Source organism: Stigmatopora argus, chromosome 5, assembly GCF_051989625.1.
Source record: "Stigmatopora argus isolate UIUO_Sarg chromosome 5, RoL_Sarg_1.0, whole genome shotgun sequence".
Taxonomy (NCBI): domain Eukaryota; kingdom Metazoa; phylum Chordata; class Actinopteri; order Syngnathiformes; family Syngnathidae; genus Stigmatopora; species Stigmatopora argus.
The window spans coordinates 11306792-11327189 of NC_135391.1; the positions used below are offsets into that span (position 1 = coordinate 11306792).

Below are 20398 nucleotides of genomic sequence, written 5' to 3' on the forward strand. Positions count from 1 at the left end.
CCTTGCTACACCCCAGGAAAGTAAAGATCTAATCCTTTTATACTTTTTCCCCCCCATCTGTGACTTTGGTCCACACTCATTCCATCAAGCCTTACCATGATTTTTCATAACAGATGACCTAGATTGACTTTTTATCCTTTCACTTTTTTCAAAGGAAGCCTCAGCAACAGTTAATAACAACTTCATCCAGTAAAGTAAGTTTAATCTTAGTGCCATATAATATGATGTACTAGTAATAGTGTAAACAACAAACCAGAATGCAAACATTACGCCTTTGTCAATAAACTTAGACTTCAGGGTCTAAGAGGGTTTTGTAACTTATAATATCAACAGGGGTTACCCTGTATATTTCTAACACAAATTCTATATTTCCATACAGATTTAAAGTGAGATTTAAGACAGAATACAAAATCAATTTATTTCAGTTCTTCCTATGATAACATCAGGATTGACATTCCAATAGATTATTAATAGTAAAGCAATAATGTACAGCCAGCAGCGTGTGCTTTTCCTAGTACATGAAATGATGTTCTGTGTATGTATGTCGCAGCCTTTTAAGGAAGAAAAATTGTGAACGCTCCATTAAGGGTTAAAAAGTCATTCTAGTCAAGATTTTTTTAGGATGAGTAAAACATTTATCCTGCAAATCATGACGGTATCGCCCAGCATCTGCGTGCGTGAAGCATCCTTATCCAGATACCTCGATGAGGTATGTTTAAAGAAACAATAAATGAAAGCCAGGCCTACTAGAATGGCCTTGAATAGTAGCATGTGTACTTGGTTATTAGGGGAAAGAACTATTAAATTAAAATGTAGTTATATGACTGCATTGGAGCACTACTGGATCCTCAGCCTTGTAAGGAAAAACAAACATGGCCTTATTATTACAGTCATGAATATGCTTCGATAAAAACCTTATATAATATTTTCCATTATAGTCCTATTATAAAATGGCAAAAATGGCTCCGGGAAATATGTGACATTTAACATTGTTGGCACCAAGGCCAACCGCCCCCCTCCTTTACTGTAATGTAGCCCCTGAACTTTAACCTCTGCAAAGCACCACCACAGCGCATCTTTCAGAGTTACGCTCTTTGCAGAAAGGAGCACCATCTGGAACAAGCTTAAGTCAGATAAACATTTACACATATCCACGTGTTCCGGATCAAAGGGGGTGAACTGAGTGGGAGGCGAGTAGACATGCCTTACACGGCTGCTTTTCATCCCCACTTATCGCTGCATAAGAGAGGCAGCTGTTGCTTATGACTTAAGTAAGCAGCTCATGTACGTTTTTCCTATTCAGCTTACTCATTCACTCTTTCACAAACTTGATCAATATTGTCATCACTATACTTGAACAATGCGCATTAACAATGGAAAAAAAAATCTTCGGTTTATGGGCGATACTCTACAAAAAAAGATCAGGCCTAGAGAACAGTAAGCAGAGAAGTTGGCAAAACTAATAAAAATATTTATCCACAGCTGCTGGTATTACTTCAATAAAAATAGCAAACTCAATAGCCAAAGCCATAGCAAAATGATGTTATCCAAACTATCAGCAAAACCAATTGCTTCAATCAGTGCCAACATCTTTCTAATTTGCCAACGTTCCAATTTACATCCCAATCCCAGAGTCCGGGAAAAGACCAAAGTTGGCATAGATCATAGATAATTTTAGAACCCTTGAAATGTACAATTACAAGGCCAGTCATTTTCTGACTAATTGGAGAGGAAGAAAAACTCTTCTCAACACACCCTTGACCATAGGATAATCTTTCATATATATTAGATTATTAGTCGGATTATCATCAAGATGTCTTTACTGTGCTTTAGTGCATGTTTGACCAAAGTAGCTAATATTCAGTGCATGTCCTCTTTCACAGACATTCCCCAAAATAGCTGTAGCTGCCTTTTCATTTTGACCAGCACTGGCAGAATACTTCCACAATTCCGTGCACTGTTACCCTGTGAGTCAGCATGCTGTGCTCAAATAATTAAATGAATGATGACATAAGCTGGTGGCCTGGTGTGACGTGGGTAAAAACACACATTTTTCTTTTAAAAATTGCTTCAAAAATACCAGTGTTACATGAAGTGTGAAATATAAGTATGTTACTACCACCGATGGCAGAACTCATTTGTAAAGAAAAAAAAAGCTCACTGATTGGACTCAATGAGCACTACTGGTCCTCAGTGATTCACCCTTGGCACTGTCATCAAGCACTACATCACTCTAATTTTCAGTGTTTGAGTGTTCAACCTACTATCCATGTTTTGGGGAGGAAACCAGAGTACCCTGAGAAAACCCACACATTACTGCTACCACAAGGTGGTGGAAAAGATGAATTTTCCAATACAACAGGGTGAATTTGGTAATACACTCAAAGCTTTTATACCTTGTTGGAATTTAATGCTACTCTCATTAAGGGGTCAGATTGGTATTTGTAAATGAACCCAAAATGCCTACTATTTAATTTTCTCTTGCCAGTCGGTAAACATTGGCACAGTTCACAGTATCAAAGCTTTAAGAGAGGTAAAGATGGAAGACTGAAGGTGTACTAAGAGAAACTTTAATAACTTGGGAGGCACTCTAAAATAACAAGGATTTAACGAACCTTGATGGGGGAACACAAGCGACACACCAGCGACGATCCAACAAGGACTGACAAACACAGGTTTTAATTAGACAGACATGGGTTGATGAGACAATCAGAAACACCTGGGTCACATGGGCGGTAGCAAGCAGAAGAGAAACCAGCATCTGTTATTTTTATTTTTTTACATGTTGGATATTATAGTATTTGATTTCAATGCATACTTATGTGACAGTTGAATTGCAAAAATATGTGTCATTCACAAACTCCACTAAGTTACATGGGCATAAAAACAAGGGAAAGTATCACACATAGAAACAAAACAGACCCATTGAGTACCCATCATTCTCACACACAAATAAAAATTGGGATATTTCTATGTTCCAAAATGGGTCACTTTTATACCGAGTTATCAAATGTCTCAGTAACCTTAAATAAATCTCCATCATTAGTTCATGTCCACAAGCTTCATTTCAGGCTATATTACTTGATTCAGAATAGCTTTCATTGTGCAGTTTAACTTTGCCTAGTGTAGTTAATGAACAACTGATTTGTGAAAAGGTGTCTGAAGTCCTTGAGCTCGTCACTCCAAGTGAGGCATTGCAGTGTGCAGCACTGTTCTCCCGCTACCTACGCATCTGACCCTATGAACCCAATGAACTTGAATGCAATGCTTAATCATACACTATAAATGGTGAAAAAAGGGAGATTTCACAAGCACGTAATGCTAATTGTATTGCACTCATCACAGCTATTGTTATTATCTATAAAGAGACTTACATCTATTGATCCTTGTCTCCCAGTCACTGGTACTTCCAGTCAGCTAGAACCAAAACAAACATGCATGCATCATCACAACAACGCTCCCACTCCGTTTGCGTGCTCGGGTTCTTTCATTATTGATGGAAGGAGAGGAGGAAACTCTCCTCTGCGAGCTGCCAGCTGCACGGGCCAGCGACGTCACATTGTTTCCTGCTCGCCCATTGACCAATTGCACCACTCTCGAGGACGGCCCCTCCGCCCCCTCCTCGCGCAGGAGAGCGGAACAAACTATGTGGACCAACCATGAGGTAATAGACAAGAGTGATGATTTGACTGAGGGAGGAGGAAGGCCAAGTCATGCCATAAGACGCCTTCGCTCTTATGTGTATGTGTGGAAATAATACATATACTACATATATTGGCTGCGGCTTTATCCTCATTAGGGTTCCGTATATTATAGTATATATATATATATATATACATACATACATATACGCACATATATATATATATATATATATATATATATATATATATATATATATATATATATATATACGCATATATATTCTTCTCATATTGCTGGATTACCTAGTCCGTAATCACAGTTTAGTCATCTGTATGCACAGATAACCAAACTATACCCACAATTTAGTCATCAATACCCACATATTACTAAAATGTGCTCACAGATTACTAAAATGTACACACATGAGTAATCTATACTAACAGTTTAATACACTGTAGCCACAGTATAGTAATATATACCAACGGTGCCTCGACTTCTTATCATATTGTTCCTCTTGGCCTCAATGTTACCCTTGCTTCTCCATTGACAAGGAGAATTTAAACCACATGGTATGGTTGTTCTGCATTTGGATGGGGAAGCTATAACCAGTGGGCTCAAGAGCATTTTTTAATTGTAAATAGAGATAAAAAATGACAAAATGTTGCAACAAATCCTCATTTTACCCAAAGCGATGGGGAAAAAGTGATAGGAATGGATGCAATATCCCAAATTACCCTGCCTCTTCCATGTGCTTACAGGAACTAATCAAGCTACAGAGGAATTGTGTGGAAAATGGAATTTTCCAGATGCTTCACAGAATTCCCAGAAATTGCATTGCACTCTTGGCCACGGCCACATGCCACAGAGTGGTAAAAATAAAGAATGACACGAGCGATCGAATCTCAAGGAAAGTAGACCAAATGAGACAGCCTAAAACCTCTGCAAGCCAAAAGTGCTGTGCCATTATTCTTGAGATGTCACACTGAATGAGGACCGACTGGTTGGGGAGTTATCAGACGTCAAGATCAGTATTTGTCCTCCAATGATTTATCAAAAAGCTTATTTTAAAAGGGGTGTGATGGTTTAGTGTGTGAAAATGTTTCTGTGTAAAAAGAATGTCCCCTCAGGGATCAATAAAGTGCTATATCCTGGTATGTTTTGAAACCCAAGAAAAATGTGACACAAGTTCACATAAACCCATTCTCTCTTTCCCCAAGAACTGTGAAAAAACATGTAGCTTAATGATTACCTCCAGGTAAAAGCTGTGCCTTTCACTTTCCTGTTCCACAGGGGGGGTTGGTACTGAGAGGGAAAAAAAAAGACCTCACCTATGTCACGGTGTCACACTTATCACTAGTCATCATGTCAAATTAGCCCTTCATCCTTTTTACTTACATGACTGGAACATGTTGAGCCCAAGGCATTTCACGCACTGTGAACCATCAGCCAACTGGCTCTTCTGCATTGCAAAACATACAGGGGAGTACGACCATGCTTTCCAGATGCAGGTGAAGTACATTGTAGGGGGTCAATGGCGATTTTACACTTTGGGCAAATGTGGCACCCCTAAACTGAGCAAATAAATGAGGAAAACCTCCATGTTCCTGCCAACTCGCCGAGTCTTTTTCCCCCCTGCTAACCAAAGGAAATGGCTTAGCTTGCCCTCCTCTGAGTTAAAATGAATTGGACGTCTCATGCCATCAATGTCATCAAAATATGTACATTCACTGCAACCCCTACCATTCGTAGGGAATGTCATCTATTATTAGATTAGAATTTTATTTCATCCCATATTTGAGAAACTGCCTAGGTTGCAGTAGCAAGCACAGACACAGAAAACATTACAGACCTAGGTAAAAAAAAAAAACCTGGAGCCACACACAGGAAGTCCACAAGGTGGGGACCTTCTGCAGACTGAGACGGAAGTTAAATATGCAGAATCACTCTTTCAAGCTGATCCACACAGTCCCTCAGTAGTCTGGAGGCGATCTTCTTTGCCTAGACCCTCCTAAGCTGTCCCATCACCTGATCAGGACAGCTTAGAAGGATCGAGGCAAGGAAGACAATCACCTCCAGACTAGGATGGAAATGAATGAGTTTGTCATCTTATTTTCATCTCATAGAAAATTTTATACAAGTTCAATGAGAAAACCATCTTTGAATATAAGGTACATATAAGCTTAGCATTAAGACCATTCTTTAAGTGTATCCCAATGGTCCCGCCTGTTTCCGATCAGTAATAAAATAGCGGAGATACTGTACAGAGAGGAGCTAGACGAGCTGCTTGGGGAAGTGAAGCAAACAGGAATGCAGACATGGAATCAGCAAAGCAAGCAGGCCCGCTGCAAGGCTCAAACTCATGGGAGTGGAAAAGTTATGCTAATACGATGCAAAAGATGACTTCTCCGCTGTTATGACAATATCCATCACAAACACCCGAGAAAACAGCGGCAATACTTATTAGAGCATGAGAAATGGGTTAGTTTGTAAAGCCAGAGAACAAATGTAATCATATGATGTTCAGGTCACTCAGCTAGATACAAGATATAGTTGCCAGAGCAGTGATCAATAAATCAACTTTGGAGATATGATACACTGCTGCAAGGCAGACAAGTCCTGTGTGGGGGTGAACCACAGCATCAGATTTGTTTGTGTGATAACAGACAAGCTGTTGACAGCTACCTACACACAAACGGAGTATAAGGTGTGAAGAGATTTGGCATTTGTTTGCATTGCTGCTGTCAAAGAGAACATGGGAAGCACTTTACCATTAAGTTCAGCAAACCATTGCTTTCATCTTGATCAGGTATTGCAAAAACATTTAATCTAGTTAAATTAAAAATGAAAACTTCTTCAAGATAATGTACAGTCATCATTTATTATATATAAATACATATAAAACAATATAAACAAATCACATAAATCTTAAATTGTCAACAATTGGACAGAGAACAGGAAATTAGATGTAAACTGGAACAGCATCATTCCATTTGTAAACCTCTTCTCTAACCTACGAGTATATCACATCAATCTTAGGAGCGCTGCTGCATTCACTTTGGGGATAAGATCATAACAGTAGACAGATGCTCCAGTTACTGAGCCAAAGACACCTTCCCTGCATATTAGACTTTTATACTCACTTAAAATAATTTCTTTTTTGTTTTTTGTCTTTTAAATAATGAGCCCTAAAGCTTTAGAGGAACATCCCCCTGATACACTTCCCAGGGATCATTGGTCACACTTTTAAGAACATTTCACTGAAACTGGCACCATTAGCACCTGTGACTCCAGCCTTAGGTGGGAAACAACATCTAACGCTCAACCCAGACATCCTTGTTATCCATGCATGTGAAAGGTAACATTATCCTTGCAAAATTAACACCTCAGACATTTTTAGTGAACCATCTAAGACAAGGGAGCTGACAATCTCAGTTTTGAGAGGGAGCGTAGATCAAGGTTAGAGTCCCAGTCATGCCGTAGGTGAAGCCCTACATTGAGTGTAAATGTCACTTTCCTGTGGCATTAGCAATGTATATTAAAATACAAAAGCAAATCCCTTTGTCAGGTTTAAATATAACTTTGGTCATAATTTAAAGATTGTCTTTTATGAAAGTAGAAAATGCTGCAAAATGGCTTGTGCCGAGCTTCCAACTAGTCATCTTTGTGGTTTGCGTGGCCATTCATGACACCGTTGCTGTGGTGAGCCCATGTTTGAGCCTGCAGCACCTTTGGAAGCCTCTTGCCTTTGGTGTAGGCGTGGTACCAGAAGTTGAGGAAGAGGAAGAGAAAGATGAGACCGTACAGGCCGATGATGTAGATGAAGATGGGGAACTGGTATTGGCAGTCGGGCAAGAAGAAGTACTGCGAGATGTGCGTGGTCACCATCACAAATTGGATCTGCACAGAAAACATATTTAGCCATTTTCCACCAAGTGATTAACATCAAAATAATTCTCCAGCAATTACACTGGTTCTCAAAACCTTTACTCCAAGTTCCACCAAAAATGAAATTAAAAGGAATGGCTTACAGTTCCATCCCAGCATGACTTTTCTTCATTCTGCTTTTAAGCAGAATCACCAGTTATTGTAGGATTGAAAAATTACCCCAAACCTAGCTCCAACTTATGTGCCTTTTAAACATCTCTTCACCTATATAGGTTGCAACAATGTTTACACGAATGTTGTTTGCAGAACTGACAAAAACAAAACAAAAATCAACCTGAAAGAGGAAATAAAAATGGCATACCAGCTGAATGGTGGTGAGGTACTTCTTCCACCACAGATACTTCTGGTATTTGGGACCCAAGGCAGTCAGGCCATAGTAAGAGTACATGATGACATGGACAACACAGTTGAGCATGGCATGGAAAGTCCCCATACCCCCTTGAGGAAGTGAAAGAAAGTGTGACTTGGGTGCATAAATGCAAAATAAGAGTATATACAAGGAATGAGATTGTACTACCTGCAGAAAACCGCACACCAAACCACCAGGTAAATGGCATTATAGAATGATGGTAAACGTGAAGAAATGTCACTTGGCTGTTTTTCTTCCTCAACACAAAGAAAACCTAGAGGAAGTGGGGAATAATCATGTCTCTGATTTCACCGACTAGTAGATCAAGGCAACTTACTGTGTCAAGCATCTCAATGAACTTTGAAAAGTAGTAAAGCCAGCAAGTTGCCGCCATCTAGAGGTGGAAACAAAAATAGTCACTATACCTCCAGCAATGTTGTGACGTAAACAAACTATCCAATAGATTCACTTGGCCCGCTTTTATAAATGTTAATGAAGCTCACTTTTGACAGGCAAGTGCATTTTGTTACAATGACAAAGCAACCATTTCACTTACTGGAATTGGAAGTTTTTGCATTGCTCACTAAACTTACAGCTTTAGCTTTATGTAATAGCCGAGTGTACATTTACAACCAAATCTAAAATTTGTTGTAAAAAAGGATTCCATGCAAATTTACCCTCACAGCTTGTGGTGACTCCGAGTAGTCCACTAGGTCGCAATGAAAAGAGTATCCCGTTCCCCATCCAGACATGAAAAACTAGAATAAGAGTCCCATTTAATAAAACCTTTAACACCTTTTCTCAGTTGCATCAGAAGTAGGAAAATCACATGCAAATGAGTTTTACCTCATAGCACATGTAGAGCGACAGGGCCACCACGCCGAAATTGTACACCACCAGGATGCCTTTGAGGTCAAAAGCTTTGCGATTTTCCATGAGACGAGGGCCAAGTGACGTGACAAAAAAGATGTATGCCATGATAATGATGCTCTGCAGAGCAGGGGATGACATAAACAGCCAGTTTTCTGTGCGAGCATCTGTAAAATGAGATCATACAGTTCACCTTTACAGTTCCTTATTAAACATTTAGTGAAACCAATGGAGGGAATCCTACCTGCATTCTGGATGAAGCCATCATACATGAGTAGAGCTGATGTCTTTATACTGTTTATTTCCATTTTGAGAGCCTTATACATGGAGATAAATGAAAAGCAAGAAAGTGAAAGTCAGGTTAAATACAAAACACACATTTGAGTTGTTCAGCTACTTCAATGGAGCTGTGCTATTTAACGACAAGGAAATATTCTAGCAATGACAATTTTGTTTGCAGAATAAAATGGAAAGTCACTGTAGTTGACAACAACAGGGCCACGCAGGCCACACAAAGCAACAAGTGTATGGGCAGTACAATAAGAGACAGTCTCGCAGCAAACAGAATAGAGGAATTTATAATAGCTACAAAATAAACTAATTGTTGCCAAGTACAGTTAAAAACATTCACTACCCACCAAGCCCTTACTTTTACAAATTAAGTATTTCACTGTCATCATGAACACACCCAAAGCTGGACATAAAAAGAATTAAAAAGTTAAAGTGCATGCTATTTTACAACACTTCAAAATTTGTAACAGGCCAATGGTAATAATTTAAAAAGAGCCGTGACCAAATTTGGACACTAGTTTTGACTGATCTGACCTTGTTTGTCCCTCCCAGAATTGATGCTGCTTAGACCTTTTAAACTTAGAAAAAGTTCAGTAAAGGTAACTAAGTAGTAAACAGCCAAAAAGAAAGATTGATATTTTTTTCCAAATTCTTAATATTTCTGCTAAAACACACTTGATGAAAAAGACTACAATTACTTTAAACATGCAACAAAATGCATTAAATGCCACCCTGGGATATTAATTACCATTGCTTTCAAAATGTGGACTTTGATTAGCAAAAGCCTCAAACACTTGCAATGCATACAATTAATCATATACAGCAACTCAATTGTGCTCTTCAATTTAGCATTTGAGTGAGGGGGGGGGAATTAAAAAATAAATAATAAAACCACTGCAGTTTAAGGCAGTGCTGTCCAAACTAAGGCCTGCAGGCTATGTGAAGCCTACTTTTGAGATTTTATTGGAGTGCAGAAATTAAATGTGGCGCACATGAGCTTTACCTGTCGACATTCTGTTGCATTTCCCAGTTTTAACACTAGATGGAGAGTCACTTACACAACCTGACAACATTTTGAGATAATGTGGGAAACTGTAGAACATGCATATCAATTTTATGGCACCCCACTGGTCAGACATTAGATTCTACAGTAGTATAATTAATCAGTATTATATATTAGTATAATTAATTTAGTTTGAATAAAATGCACAGCAGGGCAAGTTTTCAATTTCCACACCGAAAAAAAAACTCACCTGTACCCACCGCACAATAAAGTTTGACACTTCACCATATGGGGGAAATTAGGAAATTATGACTTAGTTTAAGAATGCCAAAATTGAAGCTTGGCCCCCCGCCATCCTCCCTCTAGTCAAAGGTCACAGAACCGGTTTTCAAAAAGGTCGTTATCAAACCGAAATCAATGGAAGTTAAAATATATATTTCACATGCCAAAAACGTAAACTGAATTTAACCAACTTTTATCATCTCTGGCTGTGTCAAAAATCAGCATTTGCTTACAAGCTTTTTTTAAATACAGCAAAAACTTGAGTTTACACGCACGAGTTCATGCCAGCAATAACCACTGAAAACAAGACAAAAGATTGCTTGCAACTGTGATTCGTTGACGCAAGAGGAGAAAAACAAGTATTCCAGCTATTTCACACCAATCACGTTCAATAAACTTAACCTGCCAACACATTGACATCCCTCCAAAGTTACATATTTACCTCCAATTGCCGAGAGAAGTGTCCGGTATGAAATCTGTCCCCTGAATTGTGGACTTCAAAAGGGGAAGAAATTTTAAAATAAATTAAAGGAAAAGAACCCCAGGAAAGAATATACAATGAAGTGGCTCACAGGTGTGTCGCGGGATGCTTCCAAGTGATCACGTGAGAGGAAAACTAGGGTTTATAGCCCTTGTAAGGGGGCGGGTCTTCATTTCCTCGAGCGTTGATTGGCCGCCGGGCAGACCAAATGAGTCGTACTATATGATCATTCCTAGTCAAATCCTCATGAAGACGTCACATTCAATCTAAGCGCATGAGTCACGTATGCGGTCATAATGCTCAATCATAGATAATAACAGAAACTGTACAATGTGTACAATATGTAGCAATAGCTATCTCCCGGAAACCAAACTAAAGGCATGCACATTTTAAAATCCAAATGTAACGCGATTATATTACAACCTAATTGTCAGTAGATTAGATCATTTGAAATGGAAATGGAAAGATGCATCTATAAATTGTGATGTTTCATCTCAAATTTGAGGAAAGTAAAATGTGTGAGGAGTTGTTTAAGGTCAGAATGGCTGATACGCAGCACCGTGCAGACAATCTTGGCATGATTGCTCCTTGATTGCATGTTTTCATTTCCATATCCTATCTTATGTGTGATTCAAGGTCTTTACTTGATTGCATTTCTAGCTCATAGTGGAAGAGACAGAAGCACAAGGCTACTGTAAAAAAGTTGACAAAATATTTTCTTAAATATTCTATTCTTTAATAATTTAAATAATATTTTAACTATTTTTTTCACCAGTATATCTTCCAAACTTGTGTTCAGTTTTTGTAAAATTTGTGTCTAAGCATTTGTGTGTTAACCATCTTTTGTTTCTTTCTTTTTTTTTGCATTCTTTCATTTTCTGTACCACTTATCCTCTAGGATCAAAATAGTAAACAGTCAATCACAGCAGTATTTGATTACTTTTTTAATAAGAATATAATATTTTTTAAAAAGTTTAAAATCAAACAAAAAATGACACTCCTAAAAAAACAATTTAATGCAACCTCAAACAAAATACTAATGTGCCCAAGGCCTTTAGAGTAAGGCGTTGCTATATATCATTTTTGTCTCGTTGAAGGTTTCGACAGGGCCACCCCTGCAACACCCCTAACATAAACACAGATGCTAATTTTGAGAAGGAATGACAAAAGACAATCTTATCTTAAAAATTCAAGGGTCACTCCCATCCTTAGAGAAACTAGTGTTGGCAGAAAACACGTGATAAAATCACAAGTAAAGATCATTCACATATGCATAAGAGTCCTCTCACTGTCCAAACACTTTAAATAGCAACTACATAAATGGGACAAAATCACCAATGTGTCATGATGTGAGGATTGTTGTTCCACAAGAGGATTTTTGTAGTCCTTGAATCTGCAACTTTGCTAGCACCATAATCAAGTCATCACAGTCCATTGTTGAAACCTTGGAGCATCGTTATCACCAAGTTGTGTGTCTGCAGCAAGGGCACAGATATGGAAAGCTGCATGGCATCAAACTGTTAAATCTGATAGTGGGTGTCAGGGTGACATCAAAAGGAGCACCCAAAAGAGGAAAAGCTTGCACGGTGACTTCGGAGTCTTATCACGAGAGCAGCCAGCAACAAAAGATTCCTCATTATTCATCTTGGTAGGCTGGTCCACAAGTGCTTTCAAATACAGGCCAGCGACTCTGCTGTCCTCCCTTGCTGCTCCGTGACGACCGCCAAGAAAACCAGACGCACTGTGAAAGGGCCTTTAGTCTTCATCACTGCTCCATGCGTCTTGCAAGGCGGGATTCACTAATGATTTGGCATCCTGTAAAATGAAAGTTCCAGCATTATTACAAACAATGACATACAGTAGTGCATTTGAAATGGGTTTTTATTCCTGGGAAACAAGTTGAATATTATTTTAAACTACAGTAACATTAATAATGTGACTTAGTGTTAATAATGCAATTTGAAAGAGTTAAATAATGACTAAATGTAAATACGCCGAACATTAATGTTTAGAAAAATAAACCTAAAGAAATTAAAGTATTTCAAAAGTTTAAGCTACAATGTTAGAAGAGGTTGTTTAACACCCCGGAGGATGAAACTCATTGCAATACTATGAAAAGGCAGGAACTTCTTAAAATAAAACACTGAAATAATCGCAAGTGGTTTCTAGACATCTTCAAACGGATAGTCCTAGCCTTTCTTTAAATAGTGTTTTTCTGAGATGTGTTGTATGAAGTGATGAAGCCTGCTCGAATGAGAAGTGAAATACCTATTGAGACAATCGGAAAATTCCAGATGTGAGGAATTCAATGCCATTAGAATGAAATGACCAATTAAATGAGAATTATTCAATGGCACGAAACTTACAATAAAGAAAGTGGTGACGTTAGTGTGCCTGTGTAATCTTTGGCAATAATCTTGGTTTAACAAAAAAAAAATCACAGGTCATTTTCTCTACCCTTATGTCATTATTTTATTCAACATTGTATTGATTTATTATTATTTAATTTTTGTCTCACTATCTGAAGTCAAATCAGTGTAAATCTCTCTTGTTACAGGGCATTCAGGAATACTGAATTTGTTTACATTTATAGTTAAATGCAACCATATTGGGAGAAATAATTTAACAGAGTTTTCTATAAATTATTCTGCGGTAAAAAGTTTAACACATTGAAAGTACTGTCTTTATAAAGAACATAGGGAACTAGATAATGAGGTAATGGTTTTGGAAGTTCCTGAATGTAACTAAACATTGTTAGCTGATAACGTGAGTTAACTGGCAAACACCTGACGATTAGGCCACACCTCAAACACTCTGCTTCCATGATTGAAATCATGCGAAAATCAAGAGAAAGCAGCCAAAAAAATCAGAGGAACTTTTGAACTCAGGATCTCTTCATAAAATAGACATTATGAGGACAGATTCCATACAGAGGAAACATCTCAAAGCCAGAAAGCTAAAACATGGTCAGAAAACGGTATTGATACCAGGAAAACTGTTCAAAAGTGACTTGAGGATAATAATGTCAATGTCTTGAAGTGGTCATCACAAAACCCTAATTTTAACACCAATGAAGTGGATGCGCTGTGAACAAGGCCACCAAAAAACCTGACTCGATTTAACCGGGTCTTTCAGTTGGAATGCACAAGGATTCCAATATAGTATTGTCAGGATCTTAGGGATAGTTCTCCAAAACGTTTAACCCAAGACCTGCAGTTCAACGGAAATTCTTCACAACAGTATGGATATGTATGTAAACGTTTGATCTCCAAGAAAATTATCAAAAATTCTCCCTCATTAATGTGACATTTAACAAAATGACATCATTTCGGTAATCCTGACTGACCTGAAACCAAACCGGTTTAGTGTGATTTGACTTCAGACAGTGCAGCATAGAATTGACATGTTGAGTGTTTTTTTCTTCAACCTATTAGCTTCAACTGTAGATTAGGGTGAGTTAGGTATGTGTCAAATAGATGACATCATTTGTAGCGGAAGTGCATTGTTACATTTGGAACTTAAAATGTGTGTCACCTTATCTGAGTCATCCTCAATATCTGGACATCGCAGAACTGGAACCCATGCCAGTATGTTACCATCTTTACCTGCACTGTACAGGACCTACACATGAGAAAAAGAACATCTAAGCGCACAGACCCCACACAAAGTTGTTTTACCAAAATAAAAATGTGGACAGAAACATGCGCTAGGATCATGAAGGACAATTTAAACATGGGTGGCTTCTTCGCCATGTGTTAAGTAGTTTGACTGCATTCCGATAGTGAAGTACAAACATAACATGTGCATGACACAATACACTAAAAGTGGAATGGGATCGATCTCCTTTTTGAATTTTGAATTGTTTGCTTCTCCGACGGGTACACTCAAATATAGCTCATCAAAGGCAACCGGCGATAAGAAAAGTCTACTAGGGAACATCTCACCTGGTGGTCAGGGTGAAACTCACAGCAGTCCACGTGGTTGTAATGACCCCGCAGCATGGTGACCAGCTCACCAGTGTACAAGCCGTATATGGCCACCGAGTTGCCGTATGGTACAAATACAAACTCGGGACTACAGCCCCGCGACACTGTGAGCTGACGCCTTTTGCGGCTTCCGTTGTTCACTTTCCCGTAGTTAACCTGAGGTGGGTAGGAAAGACTATCTAAAATATTGGTCACAGTTTAAACCAGGGATGAGTTGAAGGCTTCACTTTATCATGTTTGGGAAATGTGTCCAGTAATTCTTGTTAAAATGTGCCTGACTGATTTCTACTGCTATACCTATGAGCCACTTCAGGTCTGTTGCTCTGTGATCCCACGAGAAAGGTCCTCTCCCACTTAGGTGACTCTTGTCTTCCAAGTGTGATTGTGAAACAGAAAGAGCGAGAGTATGTGTGTGTACCATAGCAACCTAGGCACAAGTCAGGCAGGATATGATCTGACCAGCGGGCTTCTTAAAGAGCTCAGGGCAAATTTACCAGCTTCCCCAGGCTATATTTCAGATGATGATATCATAATATCAGGTAAATAAATCCTCAACTAGTTTAAGAATGCGACTGGATAGTGTAACGCCATGTAATTACTGTCTGACAATAACATACCAGGGTGTTTTCTCCTGTAGCGCTATTCCAGAGACGCATGCGATCATCAGTCCCAGATGTGAGCAGGTACAGGCCATCACTGGTAAAGCACAGGCCGTTCACCCTGCCATTGTGGGCCGTGTTCACTAGGGTAGTGACAGGAAACACATTGGTTACCCTATTACCAAAGTCAGTTCCAACCAACTCGCTATCAGAATTTCAATTAGAAATACAAATGATCTTGGTACAACGAAGGTGTTGTCTTTATGTCTTTGTTGATTCTAAGTAATCTGGGTCATGATGAGACCTAAAATTATAATCAAGACAACTGGATGCATCCAAATGCTTTCCATACACGAAAAGCACACAATTTTTTGTCTTGTTAATATTAGGAAGAATATAAAGGGGAAAAAATAGAAAAAAAGGCAATTTGTTGCAAAAAAGGAAAAGAAAAAAAAAGACATGAATAAAACCAAGTTTTAAAAAAACTAGTGACAATACACTGAGCCAGATTACAGAACAAAAGTCCTACGATAATAAGATGAAACTTGATAGGACACACACCTGCCTCAGAAGCGGCTTTTGACTTGTCTCCGTTGTGCTGATCCAGAGTAAACAGACAACCTGATGCCCGACGTACGTCCCACACTCTCACTTTGCTGTCGGCACTAGGAGACAAATCAACATTCTTGTTTTATCCAATAAGGGCTAGCCCATGAGGCACCTGACTGAGGAGTTAAATATCAAATATATGTTTTTCAATGCCTTGATAGTGCCCATCCAATGTGAACATGATTATGTATGTGAAGAGGGAATTGGGCAGGTGTAACTATTGTTGTTGTTTTAAAAAAAATATTCTATCCATGGGGATTTAACACGCACCCAAATTGATTATCAGGCAGGTGTCACTGAGTGATTCTTTTGTGCCAATTGTCTGTTTTTTCAAACCTGCCCTGTTCAGCTGCGCAGGCAGACAGAATAATAGATCTGAATGCCTTTTAGTGCGGTGCGTTGTTTTCAAAATAATTTACAGTCCAAAGAGAGAGCAGCACATTGGTCCCACTAGATTAATTAGCAGGTCTATTGTAGCATAAAACAGGTGGGGGGCTGCATCTGCCATATGCTTCAGTGACATGTCTAAGTAGAGTTAGAGATGTGCCACCATAATCTTTGACTCTGGGCCGTCATGTGGCCAGATGGCCAAGAAGGAGAACGACAAGAAAAATTGGTGGAATGATCTAATGCCTGTTATTTTTCTCGGTGATGTGTGTCTGTGGGAAAATTACATTCATCGGAGACGTCATTAGGTAGAGCTGCTCAATATTATAAATCCCACCACAAAATGAGTGAAATCTGTACTTGATGAAAACCAAAAAAAGCGTACAATTTGCAATGGTGTGTAGAGTAACAAAAATTGTACTCAAGTAAGAGTGGCATTACTTCAAGTTAAAATTACTCAAGTTAAAGTGGAAATTGTCCTCCAGAGAGGTCACTCAATTATTCGGTGAAAAGAATACTCAAGTACTGAAATGTCTGATTTATTTTTAAAACAATGTAATCAGGCAGACAAAAATATGTGCAAATTTGAGAAAAAATGAGTCATAAAGTAATGAATATAATAAGAACAAATTCAAGTTTGCCAAAATGTTGGTTTGTGTTGGCAGACACAAAAGACAACATTTTGTCAACAGTTTTGAGGCACCAAATACTATATATGTATTTTTCTTAATTTGAGTTGCACCAGATCATCACATAAAGACAATACTTCACACGTCATTTTACTTTGACAACCAAAAATGGAAAAGGCAAACAAAACATCTTCTTAATTTAAACCAATTCTAAATGCAAGTACCACAGGACATAAACAATGCTTACCTGGCAGAGGCAAGGATATGTTCGTATCTTGGTGACCATCGAACAGACAAGACCTCGGCTCTGTGACCTGAGGTAGGGATAAAGTTGTTTTTCATTCAATTGAGAAGGGGGTTGAATGTTATGTATTTGGGTCTCTATAGCTACATCCAGACAAACTGAAACATCATCATATAAAATGTATTATTTTTGATAGTTCAATTAAAAAACTGAAAACATATTCTACTACAGCTGTATAAATGGTACTAAAATGTAAAATGTATTTACCCCGCCCTGCAATTGGCTGGCCGCCATTGGAGGGTGTGCCCCGTCTGGTGCCTGTAGTTAGCTGGGATAGGCTCCAGCACCCCGGCGACCATTGTGAGGAGGTATGGAAAATGAATGAAAGTATTTACCCCATTCTGCTATTTTTTGCATATGTATCACGCTAAAATATCTATACAATCAACTGACCATTTTAATATATAAAAAAACAATTAACCTCCTAAGACCCAAACTCTTGCAAGTCATGCATTTTTATTTTCTCTTTGATATTTAGGCTAATTGGGACCTGATGAGTGTAAAAACAAACAATTATCTTTTCACATGATGTAGTTTCTGAGAAGGCCAGGCCTTTTAGTCCAAAATATAACATTGTAGTCTTGTGACAACCAAAAGTCTGATGTCTACACATGTGGACGCCAGGTCGTAGGAGGTTAATGTATGAACTGTAGCATCGACTATGTTTCACCAGAGTTGGTGGAGGCTTCAACGTCTCTCTTTCTCTTTAAATTCTTTTTTACATCTTTCCAAATACTGTTGTGTGTGTGTGTGTGTGTGTGTGTGTATGTTTGCGGTTCAGCGTACTAACCATGCAGGATATGGATCTTTGAGCCGGATTTCAGGTCACACAGCTGTATTTTAGGATTTTTGGTGCCAACTAACAACACACAAAAAAAAAACATTTTGTCACACATTCCTTTAGAACAATAAACATTGTACTGGTTGCAAAACCCTACAAGGGAGTGGTGATTGAAGAAAGCTACAAAAACCTGACTTCCAGGTTTTCAGAAACAAGGTGTGGTGGAATTACATCATAGCAACAACGATTTACACCAAGAGTTCCACCAATGCGTTCAGAGGGGAATCAATGTAAATTAGAGAAGGTGAAATTCATCAAAAATACAAATATCAAAATAAATGACTGATTTTTTTTAAGAACAGATTTAAAAGATGACTTCTCTCGAGCCACAAACAGGCATGTCATCGAGAAAGAGAGCTTTTTGTCTCAGAGGTACCGGTAAAACAGCATCCGGTATGAGTAACTAGTTGTTCCTGCTCGGTCATGTGGTGGTACTGCACGTATAACTCACATCACACGTGTCTCTGTCCTTGAAGCCAGATCTAGAGGCAACCTGCGTATATTCCACTTCAGACCTCTGAAGGGAACGTTGCGACGTTTAAAGGATAGTAAAAGGGGCGTTGTCACGTCTACTCAAAGGGGTATAAATAGCCAGATGTCCCTTTTGGCAAGCTTCAGCTGATTCCACTGTTTTGTTCAGGAAGTGCATGATGATTCAATACATACCTGCAATTAGACTGTGCTTCCTGGCGATGGGAGACAGGTGGTGGCTGTAGACGTTGCCCTCAAACTCAAAAACTTCAGCAGGCTGATAGAGCACCAAAAGAAATAGGAGTAAGCATTTTGTTTATATGACTATATCAAGAGGGGAGAACATGGGGGGCTTAAAAATGGTTCTAAAATTGTCAGTCAGTCAGATCTAAACTTGGTTTTTAACTAAAGCTAATCTAGATTAACCGGACAGTTGGTGAAGTGAGTATTAAATTCAAAAAAATGAACTCAGAGGAATCAATTGTGACACAACTTTGGAAATAACTCTGTGTAAGATTTCTTAAGTTGGTGTACGAGTTACCTTTAGAATCTCAGTGTCCCAAACTTTCATCGTCTTGTCAAAGGAACTGGATACAAACATGCCCGTGTCATAAGGATACCATTGGACTGTCTCCACACTGAATTTGTGGGCATACTTGCTGGACCTGAATTTATGTACATAAAAATGGTTAATTTTGGGAATAAAATTAGTTTGGATATTCAAAAGGATGCTGCTCTCTAGTGGACATACAGTGTAAATGGTGCTAAGTCTCACCTGCCAACAGTGGAAACAGCTTTGCAGGTGTACTGTGTTTTCCCAGTTAAGTTTTCCAGGTCATAGATGACAATCACTCCATCAGCACCTCCAGACAACATGCTAAAAAATCCACACTCAAGAAATGAAACCAGTGATTTACTTGATAAAATCCAAAACAAAGCACAGACAAGTCATCTTGAAAGGGATTTAAAATTAAAATAATAAAATGAGAAAGAAAGAAAAGATGGAACAACAGGCTGAATATAATTTTCCAAATTACCTAGATGTGTATATTTCTTTAGTTCATAAACAAAGGAAGACATTTGACTTACTATTTTCCTTCTATTACTTCAATGTCAATCGTGTTGACGCCATTTGCGTGGATTCTGTCCATGTCTCTGTCCGCATTCAACTCCAAACTCAGGACCCTTTTAAAGATGTAGAAATAAAAACCATCATTTACTGTGATAATGTTAAAAAAACGGACTTGGCAAAAGCACGATGTTGATGTTGAGATTCGCATGCATACAAGGACTTCAGCATTAATACATTGAAATATTTTCTGGCGATGCGCTTTTGATTACCTTCTCGTCGACTCCACACGTTTTAGTCGAAGGGGGTCATCCAGACCAGCCCTCCTCGCTGCCAAATAACCCAACATGGTTTCAAAGTAACAAAATATTGACTTGAGTCAGTGTATTGACAAGATTTGCTCAATGCTAACCACAGTGCTAGCATGCTATCAACGACGAGGTGAAAATGTACTAAAAAAGAAAAGACATTTCTTATGCTATTGGACATTAAAACGCACTTTCAACTCTGAAACTGTGACATTGTCTACAAATGATATAGTGTGCTCTTAATTAAGTAGATGTTTGTAGTCATTTATCTGAACAAAACAAGCACTCGATGAACGTTTCCGGTAACAAAAAAGCTGATTGGTTCATAA

General features: G+C 38.6%; 3 protein-coding genes across 9 annotated transcripts in view; all 3 read right to left on the reverse strand.

The window, feature by feature from the left end:
- Positions 1 to 3538, reverse strand: part of pde4d (phosphodiesterase 4D, cAMP-specific) — a 128515-nt gene extending 124977 nt beyond the window's left edge. Inside the window, exon 1 of one of the 2 annotated variants that reach the window (XM_077601535.1) lies at positions 3375 to 3538. The gene's annotated coding sequence lies outside the window, so the exon portion shown is untranslated. Of the gene's footprint in view, positions 1 to 2615; positions 2724 to 3374 lie in introns of those variants that run through there. The other variant, XM_077601534.1, reaches the window with a different exon arrangement.
- Positions 3539 to 6504: 2966 nt separating this feature from the next.
- On the reverse strand, positions 6505 to 11040 carry elovl7a (ELOVL fatty acid elongase 7a). 2 transcript variants are annotated; one of them, XM_077600419.1, is made up of 9 exons: positions 10958 to 11040; positions 10828 to 10880; positions 9054 to 9126; positions 8786 to 8976; positions 8617 to 8697; positions 8277 to 8333; positions 8108 to 8213; positions 7892 to 8028; positions 6505 to 7542 (listed from the first exon to the last, which is right to left on the reverse strand). In XM_077600419.1, the coding sequence occupies exons 3-9, from the start codon at positions 9115 to 9117 to the stop codon at positions 7297 to 7299; spliced, it is 882 nt and encodes a 293-aa protein (XP_077456545.1). In that variant the 5' UTR covers positions 9118 to 9126; positions 10828 to 10880; positions 10958 to 11040; the 3' UTR covers positions 6505 to 7296. The 2 variants fall into 2 exon arrangements, with proteins under 2 accessions (XP_077456545.1, XP_077456544.1); XM_077600418.1 differs by having other exon boundaries at positions 10828 to 10993.
- Positions 11041 to 11858: 818 nt separating this feature from the next.
- ercc8 (excision repair cross-complementation group 8) lies at positions 11859 to 20380 on the reverse strand. 5 transcript variants are annotated; one of them, XM_077600414.1, is made up of 12 exons: positions 20034 to 20380; positions 19782 to 19877; positions 19468 to 19569; positions 19234 to 19357; positions 18888 to 18969; positions 18171 to 18239; positions 17324 to 17390; positions 16013 to 16116; positions 15470 to 15594; positions 14811 to 15008; positions 14401 to 14487; positions 11859 to 12681 (listed from the first exon to the last, which is right to left on the reverse strand). In XM_077600414.1, the coding sequence occupies exons 1-12, from the start codon at positions 20108 to 20110 to the stop codon at positions 12622 to 12624; spliced, it is 1191 nt and encodes a 396-aa protein (XP_077456540.1). In that variant the 5' UTR covers positions 20111 to 20380; the 3' UTR covers positions 11859 to 12621. The 5 variants fall into 5 exon arrangements, 3 of the variants coding, with proteins under 3 accessions (XP_077456540.1, XP_077456541.1, XP_077456542.1); XM_077600415.1 differs by lacking the exon at positions 20034 to 20380 and having other exon boundaries at positions 19468 to 19583; XR_013300247.1 differs by lacking the exons at positions 11859 to 12681; positions 14401 to 14487 and adding an exon at positions 15150 to 15221 and having other exon boundaries at positions 14875 to 15008.
- Between the last annotated feature and the right edge of the window lie 18 nt (positions 20381 to 20398).

Coding starts and splice junctions, on each gene's coding strand:
- elovl7a (XM_077600419.1), bottom strand. CDS start 9,117: ATGGAAATAAACAGTATAAAGACATCAGCTCTACTCATGTATGATGGC. Junction 8,214..8,276: donor TCATTGAGATGCTTGACACA/GTAAGTTGCCTT, acceptor CACTTCCTCTAG/GTTTTCTTTGTGTTGAGGAA. Junction 7,543..7,891: donor ACCTCACCACCATTCAGCTG/GTATGCCATTTT, acceptor TTTTCTGTGCAG/ATCCAATTTGTGATGGTGAC.
- ercc8 (XM_077600414.1), bottom strand. CDS start 20,110: ATGTTGGGTTATTTGGCAGCGAGGAGGGCTGGTCTGGATGACCCCCTT. Junction 15,009..15,469: donor CTACAGGAGAAAACACCCTG/GTATGTTATTGT, acceptor TACCCACCTCAG/GTTAACTACGGGAAAGTGAA. Junction 12,682..14,400: donor TTGAGGATGACTCAGATAAG/GTGACACACATT, acceptor TTCATTTTACAG/GATGCCAAATCATTAGTGAA.